Source organism: Bufo bufo, chromosome 5, assembly GCF_905171765.1.
Source record: "Bufo bufo chromosome 5, aBufBuf1.1, whole genome shotgun sequence".
Classification (NCBI taxonomy): Eukaryota; Metazoa; Chordata; class Amphibia; order Anura; family Bufonidae; genus Bufo; species Bufo bufo.
In genome coordinates, this window is record NC_053393.1 from 309938464 (window position 1) to 309961613 (window position 23150).

General features: G+C 44.4%; 1 protein-coding gene across 1 annotated transcript in view; it reads left to right on the top strand.

Annotated features, from left to right (window-relative positions):
* Nucleotides 1-23150, top strand: part of ADAMTS16 (ADAM metallopeptidase with thrombospondin type 1 motif 16) — a 508970-nt gene that overhangs the window by 398373 nt on the left and 87447 nt on the right. The window contains exon 17 of the mRNA XM_040433225.1: nt 9677-9815. Within this exon, the coding sequence (XP_040289159.1) occupies nt 9677-9815 (139 nt within the window). The remainder of the gene's footprint in view (nt 1-9676; nt 9816-23150) is intronic.

Consider the following 23150-nt stretch of genomic DNA (forward strand, 5'->3'; position numbering starts at 1 on the left):
TCCCCATCACCATGAATGAATATACGGTCGGATCTGAGTTTCACGATCTAACTCAAATCCGATGGTATATTCTAACATAGAGGCGTTCCCATGGTGATGGGGACGCTTCAAGTTAAAATATACCATCGGATTGGAGAAAACTCTGATCGGATGGTATATAATCGGCACACACTCACCCTGCTGTGTGTGTGGAGTGTGTGCTGATTGGTTTGTGCGCTGCCTGTGTGCTGATTGGTTTGTGCGCTGCACATGCGCACTTCACTAATCGGCACACACGCATGGACAACAGCCCTGAGCACCTACACAGGGCTTTTATTAGTATAGATTACACCCCTCAGTATGTCACACCTATCGATAGCAAACCTATACCAGTCCTTAAAAGGACTTTTGTGGCCCTATTAGCTAGCGATTTGTGTCCCTAACGGTCTGTCCCTGCTCCACACATCAACCTCTCCCTACACTGGCAAAAGACCGAATGTAAAATGTATAAGGTAGGAGTTATGTCCATGTGCTGAAACATCTCAATTGGCTGTCCTATACCACCTGATGGATGTGTCATGGTTCAGAGTTCTTCACAATGTAAAAGAATATGTCGGGCGCGAATATCGGCATATGTTCGCATGTTCGGCGAATCGCGAACGCGCAAAGTTCGCCGCAAAACGACCGCCGGGCTAACTGCAAGGCCATCTCTATATGCAAATACATAAATCACTGGAAAAGGTGAACCACCATTTTATGCAACTGGCTAATCCCTCAGGCTGATGTTAAAAACTGAGACTTTAGCCAATGTAATCCAGCCAGGAACACAACGGAGCCCTTTTGCACCACCATCAAGGTATCTCATTGTGGTATGGGTCCTACTACTAGACTACCTATGGTGTGTGAACACGGTTTGAAGGGTGCTAAGATCCAACTCACAGCCAAGCTCCCACATACCTCCATAGTGAGATCACTCATGCAGTGGGAGAAGGCTGCAAGCCCCACCTATAACAGGCCATGTGACACAGGATACCAGGGGCACTAGAATGTTACCAGCATTACGCAATGGCACATTCCATACATATAAAGAAAAATCACGAAAATAAAGTGGCCTAAATGGGAGGAAATGCTCAAATTCCCCAAACAATGTATCGTGTTTATAACCGGGGGAGCAATTCCTCCGCATGTGATCCGTTGCAAGGAGGCCAAGGAGTTTATTAGCCAGAACACAGATGTGTTCTTAGACCTCAATGGACGCACTTCCACAATTCGGCATGACATTGTCACTGAGCCTCAGGCGAAAGTCTGGTTAAAACCATACCGGGTACCTGAGGCTCGGCGACAAGCCATCTCGGAGGAAGTGCAACTAATGCTGCAACTAGACGTCATAGAGGAGTCTAAAAGTGAGTGGGCCAGCCCTATAGTATTGATACCCAAACCGGACGGAACGTTACGGTTTTGTAACGACTTTATAAAATTGAACGAGATTTCTAAGTTCGATGCATATCCCATGCCCCGAGTCGACGAGCTAATTGAAAGGTTAGGATAAGCCCGATATTTTTCAGTTTTGGACCTCACGAAAGGGTATTGGCAGGTACCCTTAACTTAGGCTACTAAAGAGAAAACTGCCTTCATCACACCGGAGGGGTTATATCAGTACAAGGTGTTACGCTTTGGTTTGCATAGCGCCCCCGCCACCTTTCAAAGGCTAATGGATATTGTACTTCATCCACATCGTCAGTATGCTTCGGCATACCTGGACGATATCGTCATCCACAGTACCAACTCGGAAAGTCACCTACCCAAAGTACAGGCTGTAGTGGACTCCCTTAGGAAGGCTGGGCTAACCGCTAACCCAAAAAAATGCATCATAGGGTTAGAGGAGACTAAGTACCTGGGGTATGTCATTGGGCGCAGAGTTATCAAACCTCAAGTGAACAAAATAGAGGCGATTTTGAATTGGCCCTGAACTGTCACCACTAAGCAAGTAAAGTCCTCCTGGGAATGGTGGGCTATTATATGGGGTTTGTTCCCCACTTTGCTACAGTGGCAGTGCCATTGACAGGGCTCTTGAAAGGACGCAGGTCGTGATGGTTTTGGTGACGCCTGACTTCAAGCGGAAATTCATAGTACAGACGGACGCCTCTGAAGTAGGACTCGGTGCTGTACTGTCTCAGGAAGTTAACGGGGAGGAGCATCCCATTGTCTTCCTAAGCCGCAAGCTTACCCCAGCCGAAACCAGGTACAGTACACTGCGTGCAGAATTATTAGGCAAATTTGTATTTTGACCACATCATCCTCTTTATGCATGTTGTCTTACTCCAAGCTGTATAGGCTCGAAAGCCTACTACCAATTAAGCATATTAGGTGATGTGCATCTCTGTAATGAGAAGGGGTGTGGTCTAATGACATCAACACCCTATATTAGGTGTGCATAATTATTAGGCAACTTCCTTTCCTTTGTCAAAATGGGTCAAAAGAAGGACTTGACAGGCTCAGAAAAGTCAAAAATAGTGAGATATCTTGCAGAGGGATGCAGCACTCTTAAAAGTGCAAAGCTTCTGAAGCGCGATCATCGAACAATCAAGCGTTTCATTCAAAATAGTCAACAGGGTCGCAAGAAGCATGTGGAAAAGCCAAGGCGCAAAATAACTGCCCATGAACTGAGAAAAGTCAAGCGTGCAGCTGCAACATCACTGGAGTGCCCAAAAGCACAAGGTGTGCAATACTCAGAGACATGGCCAAGGTAAGAAATGCTGAAAGACGACCACCACTGAACAAGACACACAAGCTGAAACGTCAAGACTGGGCCAAGAAATATCTCAAGACTGATTTTTCTAAGGTTTTATGGACTGATGAAATGAGAGTGAGTCTTGATGGGCCAGATGGATGGGCCCGTGGCTGGATTGGTAAAGGGCAGAGAGCTCCAGTTCGACTCAGACGCCAGCAAGGTGGAGGTGGAGTACTGGTTTGGGCTGGTATCATCAAAGATGAGCTTGTGGGGCCTTTTCGGGTTGAGGATGGAGTCAAGCTCAACTCCCAGTCCTACTGCCAGTTTCTGGAAGACACCTTCTTCAAGCAGTGGTACAGGAAGAAGTCTGCATCCTTCAAGAAAAACATGATTTTCATGCAGGACAATGCTCCATCACACGCGTCCAAGTACTCCACAGCGTGGCTGGCAAGAAAGGGTATAAAAGAAGAAAATCTAATGACATGGCCTCCTTGTTCACCTGATCTGAACCCCATTGAGAACCTGTGGTCCATCATCAAATGTGAGATTTACAAGGAGGGAAAACAGTACACCTCTCTGAACAGTGTCTGGGAGGCTGTGGTTGCTGCTGCACGCAATGTTGATGGTGAACAGATCAAAACACTGACAGAATCCATGGATGGCAGGCTTTTGAGTGTCCTTGCAAAGAAAGGTGGCTATATTGGTCACTGATTTGTTTTTGTTTTGTTTTTGAATGTCAGAAATGTATATTTGTGAATGTTGAGATGTTATATTGGTTTCACTGGTAAAAATAAATAATTGAAATGGGTATATATTTGTTTTTTGTTAAGTTGCCTAATAATTATGCACAGTAATAGTCACCTGCACACACAGATATCCCCCTAAAATAGCTAAAACTAAAAACAAACTAAAAACTACTTCCAAAAATATTCAGCTTTGATATTAATGAGTTTTTTGGGTTCATTGAGAACATGGTTGTTGTTCAATAATAAAATTAATCCTCAAACATACAACTTGCCTAATAATTCTGCACTCCCTGTATAGTAGAGAGAGAGTGCCTGGCTATCAAGTGGGCACTCAAGTCTCTCCGCTACTATTTGTTGGGGAGAAAGTTCCGCCTGGTGAATGACCACTCCCCTCTCAAGTGGATGAGCCAGGCCAAAGATAGAAATGCCTGAGTCACCAGGTGGTTCCTGTCCTTACAGGACTTTAAGTTCTCCGTAGAACACAGGGCAGGCCGCTTGCAGGGTAACCCCTCAGGGTTGAACAAAGGGGGAGGTATGTAAGAAGGTACAAGGAATCATCGTGGATGATAGGTACAGTAGGTGTTTGTGAGATTGTGCTTTTAACACGACAGCGTCGCGCTGATACTCGGCAACATGGTGCCGAGATCTCGCACTCACTGGAATAGTGACAGCACATCCCAGCAAGCGCGTCATAGAAGCGACGGGAGATCCGACTTGGATTCCCGCCAATTCTACACATGTGCGGCGTTTGTTATGAATCCTGAGGGGGAAGTCACCGCCGGATTTTAAATAAAAATCCGGCCTGGGTCCCCCCCTCAGGAGCATACCGGGCCCTTAGGTCTGTTATGGGTTGTAAGGAGAGCCCCCCCTACGCCGAAAAAAATGGCGTAGGGGGTCCCCCTACAATCCATACCAGACCCGTATCCAAAGCACGCTACCCGGCCAGCCAGGAAGGGAGTGGGGACGAGCGAGCGCCCCCCCCCCCCTCCTGAGCCGTACCAGGCTGCATGCCCTCAACATGGGGGGGTTGGGTGCTCTGGGGCAGGGGGCACACTGCGGCCCCCCACCTCAGAGCACCCTGTCCCCATGTGAATGAGTATGGGGTACATCGTACCCCTACCCATTCACCTGCAAGAAAAGTGGTAAAAACACAAATAAACCACACAGTGTATTAAAATATTTTATTTTTCTGCTCCGGAGGCCGCCCCCTGTCTTCTTTATTAGCTCTTTTACCAGGGGGGGCTCTTCTTCTTCCGCTATCCCGACGGGTCTTCTCCGCTATCCGGGGGGTCTTCTCAACTCTCCGGGGTTCTCCTTCTGTCTTCTCCGCTATCCGGGGGGGTCTTCTCAACTCTCCGGGGTTCTCCTTCTGTCTTCTCCGCTATCCGGGGGGGTCTTCTCAACTCTCCGGGGTTCTCCTTCTGTCTTCTCCTTCTGTCTTGTTGACTCGGCGCACCCCGGTTCTTCGTCTCGCGAGACGTCTCGCGAGACGAAGAACCGGGGTGCGCCGAGTCTCGCGAGACGAAGAACCGGGTTGCGCCGAGTCAACAAGACAGAAGGAGAAGACAGAAGGAGAACCCCGGAGAGTTGAGAAGACCCCCCCGGATAGCGGAGAAGACAGAAGGAGAACCCCGGAGAGTTGAGAAGACCCCCCGGATAGCGGAGAAGACAGAAGGAGAACCCCGGAGAGTTGAGAAGACCCCCCGGATAGCGGAGAAGACCCGTCGGGATAGCGGAAGAAGAAGAGCCCCCCCTGGTAAAAGAGCTAATAAAGAAGACAGGGGGCGGCCTCCGGAGCAGAAAAATAAAATATTTTAATACACTGTGTGGTTTATTTGTGTTTTTACCACTTTTCTTGCAGGTGAATGGGTAGGGGTACGATGTACCCCATACTCATTCACTTAGGGTGGGGGGCCGGTATCTGGGGGCCCCCTTATTAAAGGGGGCTCCCAGATTCCGATAAGCCTCCCGCCCGCATACCCCGACAACCAACGGCCAGGGTTGTCGGGAAGGGGCCCTGTCCTCATCAACATGGGGACAGGGTGCTCTGAGGTGGGGGGGCCGCAGTGCGCCCCCTGCCCCAGAGCACCCAACCCCCCCATGTTGAGGGCATGCAGCCTGGTACGGCTCAGGAGGGGGGGGGGGGGGGGGGGGCGCTCGCTCGTCCCCACTCCCTTCCTGGCTGGCCGGGTAGCGTGCTTTGGATACGGGTCTGGTATGGATTGTAGGGGGACCCCCTACGCCGTTTTTTTCGGCGTAGGGGGGGCTCTCCTTACAACCCATAACAGACCTAAGGGCCCGGTATGCTCCTGAGGGGGGGACCCAGGCCGGATTTTTATTTAAAATCCGGCGGGGACTTCCCCCTCAGGATTCATAACAAACGCCGCACACGTGTAGAATTGGCGGGAATCCAAGTCGGATCTCCCGTCGCTTCTATGACGGCTCTGTCTCCATCGCGGCAAGCCAGCTCGGCGCTGGCTCCCGCGATGGGGCTCGTAGGTGCTCAATCTCGCCGAGAAAGAGAGCGAGATTGACACAAAATCGGGTTCACCTACTGTATGTGTCACCAAGGTTCCTGGCCTCGGTGGAGTAAGAGCCAGTTTTCATGTGTCAGCAGCAGTTGCTGTGTGACACCTTGCTATCTAGTATGGCTGCAAATCGCTGATCCGGTACGGCTCTTACTGGGGGTAGTCAAAGTGCTGGGTGGGTGACTACTCCCCACGGTCCAGGCCGGGTTTTGACAGGCCTAAAAAAAAACAGCCAGCAATGTCAGAGCTGTGTGAAACTCTGCTGAGATCTGAGGCCTGTGTGTGGGCTGAAAGCTGAAGACAGTGTGTCGGGCGAGCAGGCTGCCTAAAGCCTGCAGTGGACTTTCGGAGGCTGAGCATTTAGGCGGTTGTGGATTAAACACCCCGGATCAAAGGTGAATGTTTTTCTGTATGAACTGTTTTGGTAGTGAACTAACACCAATACTGAAAATGGACTGTACAATGGCAACCATCGGCCCCCTGTCATTGCAGAGTGGGGGCCGATGGAGAGACAGAGGGTGTCCCCTCCCTCTGCAAACCCTTTAGATAATGCGTTCTGCATTGACCACAGCATATAAAGAGTTAATCCACCGGCATCAGAGCTTTTAATGATTCTGGCTGATACAGCAGGGGCCTGGCTGTCAGTAACAGCCAGGCCCCTGCACCGTTCGAGCGAGCACCACTCCTGCACCATACTATTATGGCGGAGGCCGGGAACTCGCTTCAAATTTTTATTTTAGCTTCCCACTGCATCATATGCCTTATTAAATGGTGCCATTTAAAACTTCAACTTGCCCTGCAAGAAAAACAAGCCTCATACTGATATGTCAATGATAAAATAAAAAAGTTATGGCTCCGGGAAAGCAGGAAGTAAAAAAAACAAAATGCAAAAATTGAAAATCCTAGGGTCCCCAAGGGGTTAAGGCCTAATGCTTATGTCTCTAATCTATTTCTGTTTTGCTTTGTATGGAGCCATGGTAGGACACCTGGACATTTCATGGAGACTTACTTTTGATGGCTTAAAGAGGCCCTTTCTGGTGGATTCCCTATGAATCCAGCATACAGAATGTGTCATGTCCCAATCCAATCCAACGAACAGAGCTTTTCTCGCATAGAAGCTTTGTTGTGCATGAGGACTGAAAAGAATGAATAGTGCTATTGGGATGTCACCATTACTTGAACTTGTTGTATTACAATGAGCTCTTTTATTGTAAACTCCATCACACTTACCTAGAATATTTTATTAATTTATTTTTGTTTTATTCAGATCTCTGACTGTGATCTGTGAATGACAAAGTACTACATTCTCTTCTCCCTGGTACATCCCTCTACTTAATTTTTAAGTTCTGCCAAACCTTCAACATGTTGAGATATCATTGTTAGTAACCAATTCCCAGTTATTTAACCGCTTCACGTCCGCCCATAGACTATAAACGTCCTATGGGTGGACGTCTATTTCTGACAGCACGTTTTAAAACGTCCTGTCAGAAATAGCAGCTGCACGCTAATCGTGCAGCTGCTGATCGGGTTGCCCGCTGTCAGTAAAAGCAGGGCAACCCTAAGACAAGGCAGGGACAGTTCCCAGGTGTCCCTGCCTTCACGATCGCTGCAGACACAGCGCTCACCGAGCGCTGTGTCTGCAGAGAAGGAAGCGCTGTGCGCTTCCTGTTCCGGCCCAGCGGTCATGTGACCGCCGTGACCGGAGTGTGCAGGAGCTGTGTGAGGTCTCTCAGAGACCTCGATCAGCCCTGCTGTGAGGCTGTACAGCGCAGGATTGCTGCTGTACAGCCTCTCTAGGGGTGCATTTGTCCTGTAACTGGGGCTACTATGTCAGCCCCAGTTACAGGAGAAATCAACTGTGAAAAAAAAAAGAAAAAGTGAAGCAAATGTCCCCCAGAGGTCTTGTATGACCTTATGGGGGACGAAAAGTGTAAAAAAAAATAAAAAAAAATAAAGGGTTGAAAAAATAAAATAAAATAAAGTTTCACATGTAAAAAAAAAAAAAGTTCCCAAGTTAGGAATAAAAAAAAAAAATTTAAAATAGAAAAAATAAAATAAAATAGACATATTAGGTATTGCCGCGTCCGTAAAAACCAGCTTTATAAAAATATCACATGACCTAACCCCTCGGGGGAACACCGTAAAAAAAAAAAAAAAAAAAACTGTCAAAACAAGCAATTTTTGTCACCTTGCATCACAAAAGGTGCAACACCAAGTGATCAAAAACGCGTATGTCCCACAAAATAGTACCAATAAAACCGTCCCCTCATCCCGCAAAAAATGAGCCCCTACATAAGAAAATCTCTCAAAAAATAAAAAAACTATATCTCTCAGAACATGGACACATTAAAACATAATTTTTTTGTTTCAAAAATGCTATTATTGTGTAAAACTTTAATAAATGAAAAAAAGTATACATATTAGGTATCGCCACGTCCGTAACAATCTGCTCTATAAAAATGTCACTTGACTGAACCCCTCAGGTGAACGCTGTAAAAATAAATAAATAGAAACTGTGCTAAAACAACCAATTTTTTGGTCACCTTGCCCCATAAAGTGTTATAATGAATGATCAAAAAATCATATGTACCCAAAAATAGTACTAATAAAACTGGCACCTTATCCCCTAGTTTCCAAAATGGGGTCACTTCTTGGGAGTTTCTACTGTAAGGGTGCATCAGGGGGCTTCAAATGGGACATGGCATCTAAAAACCATGTGGAGTTCCTTTTCTTCTGCGCCCTGCCGTGTGCCCATACAGCAGTTTATGACCACATGTGGGGTGTTTCTGTAAACCGCAGAATCTAGGTAATAAATATTGAGTTTTGTTTGGCTGTTAACCATCGATGTGTTAAAGAAAAAAATTGATTAAAATGGAAAATCTGCCAAAAAAGTGAAATTTAAAAATTTGATCTCCATTTTCCTTTAATTCTTGTGGAACGCCTAAAGGGTTAACAAAGTTTGTAAAATCGGTTTTGAATACCTTGAGGGGTGTAGTTTCTACAATGGGGTCATTTATGGGGGTATCCACTATGTAGGCCCCACAAAGTGACTTCAGACCTGAACTGGTCCTTATAAAGTGGGTTTTGGCAATTTTCTTATAAATTTGAAGAATTGCTTCTAAACTTCTAAGCCTTCTAACGTCCTAAAAAAATAAAGTGACATTTCCAAAATGATGCCAACATAAAGTAGACATATGGGGAATGTTAAGTAATAAATATTTTATGAGGTATCACTTTCTGTTTTAAAAGCAGAGAAATTGAAATTTAGAAAATTGCGAATTTTTCAAATTTTTGGGTAAATTTGGGATTTTTTCATAAATAAAGGTGAAATATTTTGACTCAAATTTATAACTATCATGAAGTACAATGTGTCACGAGAAAACAATCTCTGAATGACTTGGATAAATAAAGGCGTTCCAAAGTTATTACCACATAAAGTGAGATATGTCAGTTTTGCAAAATTTGGCCTGGTCAGGAAGGGGGCAAATGGCCCAGATGGGAAGTGGTTAATTAACTACATCTGGTATAGGAAATAAGATTTGGATGAGAGAAAATTTAGCTGGATGCCCTCTCTCAGCAGCTCTGGGGGGGATGTGGTGTACCCCCAATATGCACCTAGATGAACTTACAATTTTCAGATTGCATGCATAACATAAACCAATAAACTAAAATGCAGAGTCTGTTCTTTCTAGATTCTACTGCAAGGTAAAAACCCTGGAATAATGTGGGAGTTCTCAGTGCCCAAACGAGAGAATGAGAGGAGGTTGACACCAAAGCACAACTTTACATGGGCCATTATTCGCTCAGAGTGTTCAGCTTCATGTGGTGGAGGTACTGTTACACTATTTAATTTTATTTGTGTAGATATTGCTAGTTTCTAAATGTCTTGTAAACATGGCTAATTTAAGTCAGGGATTTCTATTTAAGAAATTCTACTTACATTTTTCCCTATATTTAAGTTTTAGGGCAGCAAAAGATGCGGACAGCACACCGTGTGCTGTCCGCATCCGTAAGTCCATTCAGCGGCCCCACAGAAAGATAGAACATGTTCTATTCTTGTCTGTTTTCCGGACAAGGTTAGAAAATTTCTGCAAGAGTAAAAATAAATAAATGGCGACTTGCACTCAGCCGGTATCCATGTTTTGTGTATCCACAATTTACAGACCGTGTGCATGAGCCATTAATGTAATTCTTATTTATTTATTTTTTTGCTGAAACCCATTTTGATTAAATTGTTAATACTTTTGTTAATGCAAATAATACTGATACACAGCTAAAATAATTCTGCCATATTGACTTAAAAATATTTCCATATAATTATCCAAATAACAGAAAATATTGTATTTTATGTTTGTGTTCTAATGCATTCAGTATGTATCCTTTGTGTTTCTGATTCCTTTTTAATCCATTTTGGCTGAACACCCTTCAGAAAAATAAGCCTCAAAACCTCTTTCAAACAATTCTGTATGAATGTACCTTTTAGAAGTCTTCTTTCTGTCTTGTTGTTACTATTACATCACAAGAACAGAGAAAAGACTGTGGGCCAGATTCATCATTAAACTACACCACTTTTGTGGAAAAAGTCGCCAGGGGCTGGCGTAGATCTGAGTTCACTGACTGCTGAATGCTGTGCCTAATCGTCATAAATTAGGTGCATCATCCAGCAGTGTGCCTGGTTGTCATGACCTAGCATACGCTGCTGTGTTATGATAAATGTTTCCCTTTGGTTTTTGACAGTGCCAGGAGGGCAAGATATAGGACACAATCTTGAATATCCAATATCAAATTCCTCTAACAATGAGTCTTCTATATATAGAGAGTTAAAATAAATATATATATATATATATATATATATATTAGTTGAAGGACCCGGCTTTGCACGGGTATATTTCATCTATTTCATTTAATGTTTGTGTGTGTCATTAAAAGATACAGTGGGATGCGAAAGTTTGGGCAACCTTGTTAATCGTCATGATTTTCCTGTATAAATCGTTGGTTGTTACAAAAAAAAAATGTCAGTTAAATATATCATATAGGAAACACACACAGTAATATTTGAGAAGTGAAATGAAGTTTATTGGATTTACAGAAAGTGTGCTATAATTGTTTAAGCAAAATTAGGCAGGTGCATAAATTTGGGCACCACAAAAAAGAAATGAAATCAATATTTAGTAGATCCTCCTTTTGCAGAAATTAGAGCCTCTAAACGCTTCCTGTAGGTTCCAATGAGAGTCTGGATTCTGGTTGAAGGTATTTTGGACCATTCCTCTTTACAAAACATCTTTAGTTCATTCAGGTTTGATGGCTTCCGAGCATGGACAGCTCTCTTTAAGTCACACCACAGATTTTCAATTATATTCAGGTCTGGGGACTGAGATGGCCATTCAAGAACGTTGTACTTGTTCCTCTGCATAAATGCCTTAGTCGATTTTGAGCAGTGTTTAGGGTCGTGGTCTTGTTGAAAGATCCAGCCCCGACGCAGCTTCAGCTTTGTCACTGATTCCTGGACATTGGTCTCCAGAATCTGCTGATACTGAGTGGAATCCATGCGTCCCTCAACTTTGACAAGATTCCCAGTCCCTACACTGGCCACACAGCCCCACAGCATGATGGAACTACCACCATATTTTACTGTAGGTAGCAGGTGTTTTTCTTGGAATGCTGTGTCCTTCTTCCTCCATGCATAACACCCCTTGTTATGGCCAAATAACTCAATTTTAGTTTCATCAGTCCACAGCACCTTATTCCAAAATGAAGCTGGCTTGTTCAAATGTGCTTTAGCCCACCTCAACGGCACTTTTTGTGCTGTGGGCGGAGAAAAGGCTTCCTCTGCACCACTCTTGCATACAGCATCTCCTTGTGTAAAGTGCGCCGAATGGTTGAACGATGCACAGTGACTCCATCTGCAGCAAGATGATGTTGTAGGTCTTTGGTGCTGGTCTGTGGGTTGACTCTGACTGTTCTCACCATTCGTCGCTTCTGTCTATCCGAGATTTTTCTTGGTCTGCCACTTCGAGCCTTAACTTGAACTGAGCCTGTGGTCTTCCATTTCCTCAATATGTTCCTAACTGTGGAAACAGACAGCTGAAATCTCTGAGACAGTTTTCTGTATCCTTCCCCTAAACCATGATGGTGAACAATCTTTGTCTTCAGGTCATTTGAGAGTTGTTTTGAGACCCCCATGTTGCTACTCTTCAGAGAAAATTAAAAGAGGAGGGAAACTTACAATTGACCCCCTTAAATACTCTTTCTCATAATTGGATTCACCTGTGTATGTGAGTCAGGGGTCACTGAGCTTACCAAGCCAATTTGAGTTCCAATAATTAGTTCTAAAGGTTTTGGAATCAATAAAATGACAACAGTGCCCAAATTTATGCACCTGCCTAATTTTGTTTCAACAATTATAGCACACTTTCTGTAAATCCAATAAACTTCATTTCACTTCTCAAATATCACTGTGTGTGTCTCCTATATGATATATTTAACTGACATTTTTTATCGTAACAACCAACGATTTATACAGGAAAATCATGACGATTAACAAGGTTGCCCAAACTTTCGCATCCCACTGTATCTACAGTATCCACTATAACAGTGACATCTACAGTACCCCGCCCCCTTAATGGTGACCTCCACAGCCCCCACCCCTTAACACTGACCCCCCCTCCACAGTGCCGCGTCTCCTTAAAATGGGACCTCCCCAGCAGCCCATCCCCTTAACTTTGACCTTCACAGCAGCCTGCCCCTTTAACATTGAGTTCCACAGCACCCAACCCCATTGACAGTGACCTCAACAGGGGCTCACCCCCTTAACAGTGACCTTTACAGCACCCGTCCCTTAACACTGAACAGAGGTTACAGTTCCCTTAACTGTGACCTCCACCATTCCCGGCCCCCTTAACAGAGACTGCCACAGTACCCCGCTCCCTTAACAGTGATCTCACAGTACCCCGCTGCCTTAACAGTGACCTCACAGTACCCCGCTGCACCTTTAATAGTGGCCTCCACAGTCCCCTCCTCCCTTAACAGTGACCTTTACAGCGGCCACCCCTTTATTAGTGACCTCCACAGTACCCCATCTCCTTAACAGTGATTTACACAATAACCTACCCCTTAACAGTGACCTCCACAGAGCTACGTTCCCTTAAAATGTGACCTCCTCAACACCCTGCCCCCTTAACAGTGACCTCTACAGCACCCCGCCCCTTAACACTGACCTCCTTAGCTGAGCATCCCCTTAACTGTGTCCTCCACCGTTCCCTGTCCCCCTAACAGAGACCTCCACAGCATCCTATCCCTTTAACAGTGACATCCACAGCGGCCGCCCCTTTATTAGTGACCACAGTACCCCGTCTCCTTAACAGTGATTTACACAATAACCTGCAGCACTGTGCTGTCTGAGCGTGAGCTGCAGGGAGAAAGTCACCCTCCCTCCCACCCCTGCAGCTGACAGAAGTTGATTTTTACCTTCATTTTTTCAATCCCCGTCGGCTTCGGAGTGGGAGGGGGTGTGGCCTAACCGGATCGAGTTGTAGGTTAGCGGGACTTGTTTTTTTTTTAAGTCTGTCTTCCGGAACTGTGACCGCCACAGTACTCCGCTCCCTTAAAAGTGTCATCCACAGCACCCTGACCCTTTAAAGGACATTTGTCACCAGGATAATCGCTATTGAAGTAAAGCCATAGCCTAATAGCGCTTAGAACCTTATTTCTAGACGTGCCTTTGTTTCAGCAATAGATGTTATCTGGGCTCCTTCCTGCAAGAGTGACGCCCCTCTGCACAACTTAATGGCTCATTTGCATACCAAATAAACTGGATTTTTAGAGGATAAAAAACATCTATTGCTGGAACAAAGGCAAATCTGGAAATAAGGTACTAAGTGCTATTAGGCTTTACTTCAAAAGCGATTATCCTGGTGACAGATTTCCTTTAAAGCTGACCTACAACAGTGAAGAAAAATGGCTGGGTCTTTATGGAAACCTGGTGTAAAACTGTGTATGTGGAGACTAAGGCTACTTTCACACTAGTGTTAAAGTTTCCGGTATCAAGTGTTCATCAAATTACCGCATTGAAGGATCCGGTTTTTCGGTCTGCGCATGCGCAGACCTTTAAAGATGTGAAAAAGAATAAATACCGGTTCCGTTTTTCCTGATGACACTGGAGAGACGGATCTGGTATTTCAATGCATTTGTCAGACGGCTCCGCAGCCGTATCTAGAAACAAATGATAACAGTTTGCATACGGATTTCCGAATGCGGCAGGCAGTTCCGGCAATGGAACTGCCTGCCGGATTCTTCTAACGCTAGTTTGAAAGTACCCTAAGGGCCTTCGAGTTTCTATTGGCTAATGTATTTTTTGGGAATATCTCAGGAATGGTACGTGCTAGGGAGTTGAGACCTGGTCTAAAACCTTCCCGGACACCTGATGTACCTGTATGCTAAATTTCGTGATTGTAATTGTGATGGTGCAGATTTCTTTCGCGGACATACATACAGATGGAGCAGGGTTGGCACTCCAGCTCAACTCAAATTTCTTAACTCAGAGTTATCTGGAGACAAAAGCCATTGAAAAGCAATTGAAGGTGTTTGCTTAGATTAGATAACACAAATCAGAAATCTCAGAAAACAGGAGTGTTAACTCCACTCCATCCGTACACACATACATACACTTAGCTTTATATATTAGATATATATATTATATATTATGGACTGCTTTTAAAAGCTGCATGAGGAGAGTATAAAAGGTAACCTGTCATCAATTTTATGCTGAACTCACCGAGGACAGCATAAGGTAGTGACTACGGTTGGTCTTAGGTGTTCAGGCGCCCTGTGCGAGCTAATCTTGTGGTGTCCCCCCCGAGGTTAAACTTAAACATACACAAAGAGGAAAATAATCTTTGTAACAAACAGTTTTTTTTTATTACAGATAATTTAAGGGGACTGTCTATGGGTGACACTGGGTATGATTAAGGGCCTTATAATGTGCCAGTAAAAAAGGACCCCCATAATGCCCTCCAATAATGTGCCAGTAAGTGTCCCCATAGATGCCCCCCCATCATGTGCCAGTATTAAGTGCCTCTCTCCTCCCCCCCACATGTCCCAGTATCATAGTGCCATCTCGCCCCCTCACCAATGTGCCAGTATCATAGTGCCATCTCCCCCCCCCCCCAATGTGCTAGTATCAAGTGCCTCTCTCCTTCCCACCCCCCATCTGCCAGTATCATAGTGCCAACCCCCCATGTGCCAGTATCAAGTGCCTCTCTCCCCCCCAAAAGTGCCAGTATCAAGTGCCTCTCTCCTTCCCCCCCCCCCATGTGCCAGTATTATAGTGCCATCCCCCACCCCAATGTGCCAGTATCAAGTGCCTCTCTCCTTCCCCCCCATGTGCCAGTATCATAGTGCCATCTTCCCCCCAATGTGCCATTAAGTGCCTCTCTCCTTCCCCCCCCATATGTGCCAGTATCATAGTGCCATCTCCCCCCCTCCCAATGTGCCAGTATCAAGTGCCTCTCTCCTTTCCACCCACCCCCCCATGTGCCAGTATCAAGTGCCTCTCTCCTTCCCCCCCATGTGCCAGTATAATAATGCCAAACCCCCCCCCATGTGCCAGTATCAGGTGCCAACCCCCCTCCCCCCATGTGCCAGTATCAATTGCCTCCCGCTCCCCCCATCTGCTGATGATTGGCAGTTCTCTCCTAGGGAACAAAGTAAGAAGAGCAGGAGCTTATGAATAACAGCAGGAGCTTATGAATAACTCTGACTCTTCTCAGGTAGATTTGACTCTTTTCAAGTCCTGTGCTGCAATGATTATGATGCTGGTTCTCGGCAACCACATACTCTTAGCTCATGAGTGACACGTTGCTAAAATCAGCGCATCTCCCACTACTTTTTGCTGCTCTGAGGGAGGGCAGCATAAAGTTGATAGGTTCCCTTTAACGTTCTTATCCCATGATTACTCAAAAAAATTAAATTTGTACACCATATAGTACATGACAATCCCTTTCTTACAAAGCTAGAACCAGCTGTGTACTCTAGTTGCTCTGCTAGATTTATCCAAGCTGGCAGTTCAGGTAGTGAGTGCTTTCCATTATGGTGTTTCCTTTCTTAGTGGCAGTGTATTTTCTACTCTCCTTGTAACTGTCGAAGACTCTAACAAAAGAGGGCTGGCAGCAGTTGAAGGAGAGAACTGACCCTATGTGACAACCTGAGGGAGGTTGACAGAGAGAGAAAACAAACAGCAGGTGACGCTATACAGATAGAATTTATTAAATATCTCATTGCCTATACTTATTCTTTAATTACATGAAAATACTAAATTACTCAGATCCAGGTGCTGGTTTGAAAAATGTATTGTTTTTATGGGACTGTTAGGTACGCAGGTGAATGGCAACAAACTCACTACGGCTTTACTAAAGATGATTTTGCAATATAGCAACAAGCTCCTTTACTTGTGAAACAGGTACATTTATATTCAATAGGGACTCTGTCTCTTTGAGAAACTGAATTGATAGCAGAGAGGGTGTAACTACAGTCTCTGTAGAACTGGTTTAACTTTATAAAGTCTCTAAGGGAAGGAAGAGGAGGAGCACCGCGGCAACAGGAGGGGTAATTGCCAGGGGTATTTAAACCAGACTGGGTATAGCAATAGGGTCCTTACACTATGGCTACCTCAAGCTCTATCTGCAGAGAGCAATCCCCAGAGCCTCCTGTTCAGGGACATGTAAGTAAATACCTTATCTCAGTCCCTTGTGTCTAATTTGGCAAACTATTCTAAATGATTGTTAGTCATATCTTCCTAGGGGGGAAAATAAACTACCCATAAGGTGGAACCTAAAAAGAAGCCTAAAAAATGTGCTACCTGCAACAAAAGGCTTCAGGATATATACACTAAACAGTTGTGATTGTATCAATAAAATTATTAAAGAACAGCCGTCACTATTGACGGACCTTAGGTCAATTATAAGGGAAGAAGTAAAAGCATCCGTGTCGTCCCTTATGCCCTTTCCAGTTGTCAGCAGGGCTGGCGTTGGGGGGGGGGGGGGGGGGGGAGGCAAACGGGGCAATTGCCCTGGGCCCCCTTCCAGTCAGTGGCGGATTATAATAGGTACGTTCGGGTAGGCAGCCCTGGGCCCAGCACCGTTGTCTGTGTTACAAACTCTGTAGAGACGAGATGTGGCTGAAAGAATTTGTCATGGCGGAGGGGAAGAGGAAAGAGAAAGTCTACATGACAGATGTCCCTGGATGTAAGAGGTATGTGGTGCTGTATTCTCCTCCAAGTCTTTTTTATTATAATTATACTGTATGTATTTTAAATTTGGCGACCAAATTTTTCAGTTTAGAAGTAAATTTGGGGTATTTTTTTTTTTTAGTCTGGAGATGTCATATAGCCTAGGAAGATACTGTGGCGCTCACAAAGCACCGCAGCCTCTTCATACAAAAAAAACTAAACTAAAATTGAGGGAGGGGCCCAAGTTGGGTAGACAGCCCGGGCCTATCATGCACTTAATCCACCCATGCTTCCAGTGGTCTTCCGCCAAACTTTAGAGAATACAATGTTATGGAGCTCTGGAGGCTGGACTCCGGAGCAGAGGTGAACCTGAATCAGTCTGCCCCTTCAATTAGCCGGGGTTCCTCTGATGGCAGCTGATTTACTGCCTGTGCTCCCGTCATACACTCCCCGCTCCCCCGGCACACACACATATACCTCAGCCCATTATAAGTCATGAAGAGCAGCGTCGGAACAGAGAGGGTAGGGGAGGATGTTTTAATCCATTCTGGATCCTGCCAGCTAACTCTCCCTCCAGCTCACCCAGCTATGCTGCATAAAAAGTAAGTGTATCTGTGTGTAAAGTGAATGTAATTATGTGCATATGTGAGTGTAAATTTGCAAATGTGTGTTAAGTGTATATTGTGAGTTTTTATGTAGGTATATGTGTGTAGGTGTATATATAGTAAAATGTTTGCGTATATATATATATATATATATACACACACTGTATGTATATTCTTATGTATGACTGTTTATAATGTATATGTATGAGTATATACTGTTTACTATGTTCATATGTATGCTGTGTGAGTATATATGTGTAAACAAATATACTGTATGTCTGTATGTTCATATGTATGTGTATGTATATATATATATATATATAACACACACACGGTGTATGTTCTTATATACGTTGATGTGAGTATAAATGTGCAAATATGTGTGTACATACTGTATAGATATCTAAATACTGTATATACAGTATAAATATATATATATATATTATATATTATAGAAGTAAACAATTGGCAGAAGTGCTCAGTCAAGTCTTGTCTCTCCTCACTAGCTGAAGACTCGGTAAGGCCTCATGCACATGACTGCATCTGTTTGCGGTCCACAATACACGGATCCTGACCATGAGCATGCCACCTGTTTTTTCCAGGCTAGAGAAAAGAACATGTTCTGTTTTTATGGAGGGACATGGAACAGAAGTACGGATGTGGACAGCTCATGGTGTGCTTTCTGCATTTTTCCTGCCCCATTGAAATGAATGTGTGCGCATCTGAGCCGCAAAAAAACATGGAATGCATGCAGACCATAAATACTGTCATGTGCATGAGGCCTTATAGAAAGTCTGTCATCCAGTCTTTCGTTAGTGAGGAGGCACAGTGCAAAGCTGAGTATTTCTGCCTACTTGCAGGGTCTCAATACGCCAATTCCCACTAATCAAAATTGGCAGGTCACTATGATATGTAGAAAGTGTTTTTAAAGGAGAGTTACACTTTAACCACCTCAGCCCCCAGTGCTTAAACACCCTGAAAGACCAGGCCACTTTTTACACTTCTGACCTACACTACTTTCACCGTTTATTGCTCGGTCATGCAACTTACCACCCAAATGAATTTTACCTCCTTTTCTTCTCACTAATAGAGCTTTCATTTGGTGGTATTTCATTGCTGCTGACATTTTTACTTTTTTTGTTATTAATCGAAATTTAACGATTTTTTTGCAAAAAAATGACATTTTTCACTTTCAGTTGTAAAATTTTGCAAAAAAAACGAGATCCATATAGAAATTTTGCTCTAAATTTATAGTTCTACATGTCTTTGATAAAAAAAAAATGTTTGGGTAAAAAAAAAATGGTTTGGGTAAAAGTTATAGCGTTTACAAACTATGGTACAAAAATGTGAATTTCCGCTTTTTGAAGCCGCTCTGACTTTCTGAGCACCTGTCATGTTTCCTGAGGTTCTACAATGCCCAGACAGTACAAACACCCCACAAATGACCCCATTTCTGAAAGTACACACCCTAAGGTATTCGCTGATGGGCATAGTGAGTTCATAGAACTTTTTATTTTTTGTCACAAGTTAGCGGAAAATGATGATTTTTTTTTTTTTTTTTTCTTACAAAGTCTCATATTCCACTAACTTGTGACAAAAAATAAAAAGTTCTATGAACTCACTATGCCCATCAGCGAATACCTTGGGGTCTCTTCTTTCCAAAATGGGGTCACTTGTGGGGTAGTTATACTGCCCTGGCATTCTAGGGGCCCAAATGTGTGGTAAGGAGTTTGAAATCAAATTCAGTAAAAAATGACCTGTGAAATCCGAAAGGTGCTCTTTGGAATATGGGCCCCTTTGCCCACCTAGGCTGCAAAAAAGTGTCACACATCTGGTATCTCCGTACTCAGGAGAAGGTGGGGAATGTGTTTTGGGGTGTCATTTTATATATACCCATGCTGGGTGAGAGAAATATCTTGGCAAAAGACAACTTTTCCCATTTTTTTATACAAAGTTGTCATTTGACCAAGATATTTATCTCACCCAGCATGGGTATATGTAAAAAGACACCCCAAAACACATTCCTCAACTTCTCCTGAGTACGGGGATACCAGATGTGTGACACTTTTTTGCAGCCTAGGTGGGCAAAGGGGCCATATTCCAAAGAGCACCTTTCGGATTTCACTCCTCATTTTTTCCTGAATTTGATTTCAAACTCCTTACCACACATTTGGGCCCCTAGAATACCAGGGCAGTATAACTACCCCACAAGTGACCCCATTTTGGAAAGAAGACACCCCAAGGTATTCCGTGAGGGGCATGGTGAGTTCCTAGAATTTTTTATTTTTTGTCACAAGTTAGTGGAAAATGATGATTTTTTTATTTTTTTCATACAAAGTCTCATATTCCACAAACTTGTGACAAAAAATAAAAAGTTCTATGAACTCACTATGCCCATCAGCGAATACCTTGGGGTCTCTTCTTTCCAAAATGGGGTCACTTGTGGGGTAGTTATACTGCCCTGGCATTCTAGGGGCCCAAATGTGTGGTAAGTAGGTAAATGACCTGTGAAATCCGAAAGGTGCTCTTTGGAATGTGGGCCCCTTTGCCCACCTAGGCTGCAAAAAAGTGTCACACATCTGGTATCTCCGTACTCAGGAGAAGTTGAGGAATGTGTTTTGGGGTGTCTTTTTACATATACCCATGCTGGGTGAGATAAATATCTTGGTCGAATGCCAACTTTGTATAAAAAAATGGGAAAAGTTGTCTTTTGCCAAGATATTTCTCTCACCCAGCATGGGTATATGTAAAATGACACCCCAAAACACATTCCCCAACTTCTCCCGATTACGGAGATACCAGATGTGTGACACTTTTTTGCAGCCTAGGTGGGCAAAGGGGCCCATATTCCAAAGAGCACCTTTCGGATTTTACAGGTCATTTTTTACAGAATTTGATTTCAAACTCCTTACCACACATTTGGGCCCCTAGAATGCCAGGGCAGTATAACTACCCCACAAGTGACCCCATTTTGGAAAGAAGAGACCCCAAGGTATTCGCTGATGGGCATAGTGAGTTCATGGAACTTTTTATTTTTTGTCACAAGTTAGTGGAATATGAGACTTTGTATGAAAAAAAAAAAAAAAAAAAAAATAAGCATTTTCCACTAACTTGTGACAAAAAATAAAAAATTCTAGGAACTCGCCATGCCCCTCACGAAATACCTTGGGGTGTCTTCTTTCCAAAATGGGGTCACTTGTGGGGTAGTTATACTGCCCTGGCATTTTCCAGGGGCCCTAATGTGTGGTAAGTAGGTAAATGACCTGTGAAATCCTAAAGGTGCTCTTTGGAATATGGGCCCCTTTGCCCACCTAGGCTGCAAAAAAGTGTCACACATGTGGTATCGCCGTATTCAGGAGACGTTGGGGAATGTGTTTTGGGGTGTCATTTTACATATACCCATGCTGGGTGAGAGAAATATCTTGGCAAAAGACAACTTTTCCCATTTTTTTATACAAAGTTGGCATTTGACCAAGATATTTCTCTCACCCAGCATGGGTATATGTAAAATGACACCCCAAAACACATTCCCCAACTTCTCCTGAGTACGGCGATACCAGATGTGTGACACTTTTTTGCAGCCTAGATGCGCAAAGGTGCCCAAATTCCTTTTAGGAGGGCATTTTTAGACATTTGGATACCAGACTTCTTCTCACGCTTTGGGGCCCCTAGAATGCCAGGGCAGTATAAATACCCCACATGTGACCCCATTTTGGAAAGAAGACACCCCAAGGTATTCAATGAGGGGCATGGCGAGTTCATAGAATTTTTTTTTTTTTGGCACAAGTTAGCGGAAATTGATATTTTTTATTTTTTTCTCACAAAGTCTCCCGTTCCGCTAACTTGGGACAAAAATTTCAATCTTTCATGGACTCAATATGCCCCTCACGGAATACCTGGGGGTGTCTTCTTTCCGAAATGGGGTCACATGTGGGGTATTTATACTGCCCTGGCATTCTAGGGGCCCTAAAGCGTGAGAAGAAGTCTGGAATATAAATGTCTAAAAAATTTTACGCATTTGGATTCCGTGAGGGGTATGGGGAGTTCATGTGAGATTTTATTTTTTGACACAAGTTAGTGGAATATGAGACTTTGTAAGAAAAAAAAAAAATAATTCTGATAACTTGGGCCCAAAAAATATCTGAATGGAGCCTTACAGAGGGGTGATCAATGACAGGGGGGTGATCAATGACAGGGGGGTGATCAATGACAGGGGGGGTGATCAATGACAGGGGGGTGATCAATGACAGGGGGGTGATCAGGGAGTCTATATGGGGTGATAACCACAGTCATTGATCACGCCCGTGTAAGGCTTCATTCAGACGTCCGGATGCGTTTTGCGGATCCGATCCATCTATCAGTGCATCCGTAAAAATCATGCGGACATCTGAATGGAGCTTTACAGGGGGGTAATCAATGACAGGGGGGTAATCAATGACAGGGGGGTGATCAGGGAGTCTATATGGGGTGATCACCACAGTCATTGATCATGCCCCTGTAAGGCTTCATTCAGACGTCCGGATGCGTTTTGCGGATCCGATCCATCTATCAGTGGATCCGTAAAAATCATGCGGACGTCTGAATGGAGCTTTACAGGGGGGTAATCAATGACAGGGGGGTAATCAATGACAGGGGGGTGATCAGGGAGTCTATATGGGGTGATCACCACAGTCATTGATCACGCCCCTGTAAGGCTTCATTCAGACGTCCGGATGCGTTTTGCGGATCCGATCCATCTATCAGTGGATCCGTAAAAATCATGCGGACGTCTGAATGGAGCTTTACAGGGGGTTGATCAATGACAGGGGGGTAATCAATGACAGGGGGGTGATCAGGGAGTCTATATGGGGTGATCAGGGGTGATCAGGGGCTAATAAGGGGTTAATAAGTGACGGGGGGGGGGGTGTAGTGTAGTGTAGTGGTGCTTGGTGCTACTTTACTGAGCTACCTGTGTCCTCTGGTGGTCGATCCAAACAAAGGGGACCACCAGAGGACCAGGTAGCAGGTATATTAGACGCTGTTATCAAAACAGCGTCTAATATACCTGTTAGGGGTTAAAAAAAACACATCTCCAGCCTGCCAGCGAACGATCGCCGCTGGCAGGCTGGAGATCAACTCTCTTACCTTCCGTTCCTGTGAGCGCGCGCGCCTGTGTGCGCGCGTTCACAGGAAGTCTCGCGTCTCGCGAGATGACGCGTATATGCGTGACTGTGCGCAGCGCTGCCACCTCCGGAACGCGATCCTGCGTTAGGCGGTCCGGAGGTGGTTAAAGGCTATATTTGTTTGTCTTTCCAACCTGTTTCTTGTTTTTTTCAGTTAAAAGGTTTACCTGGGAAT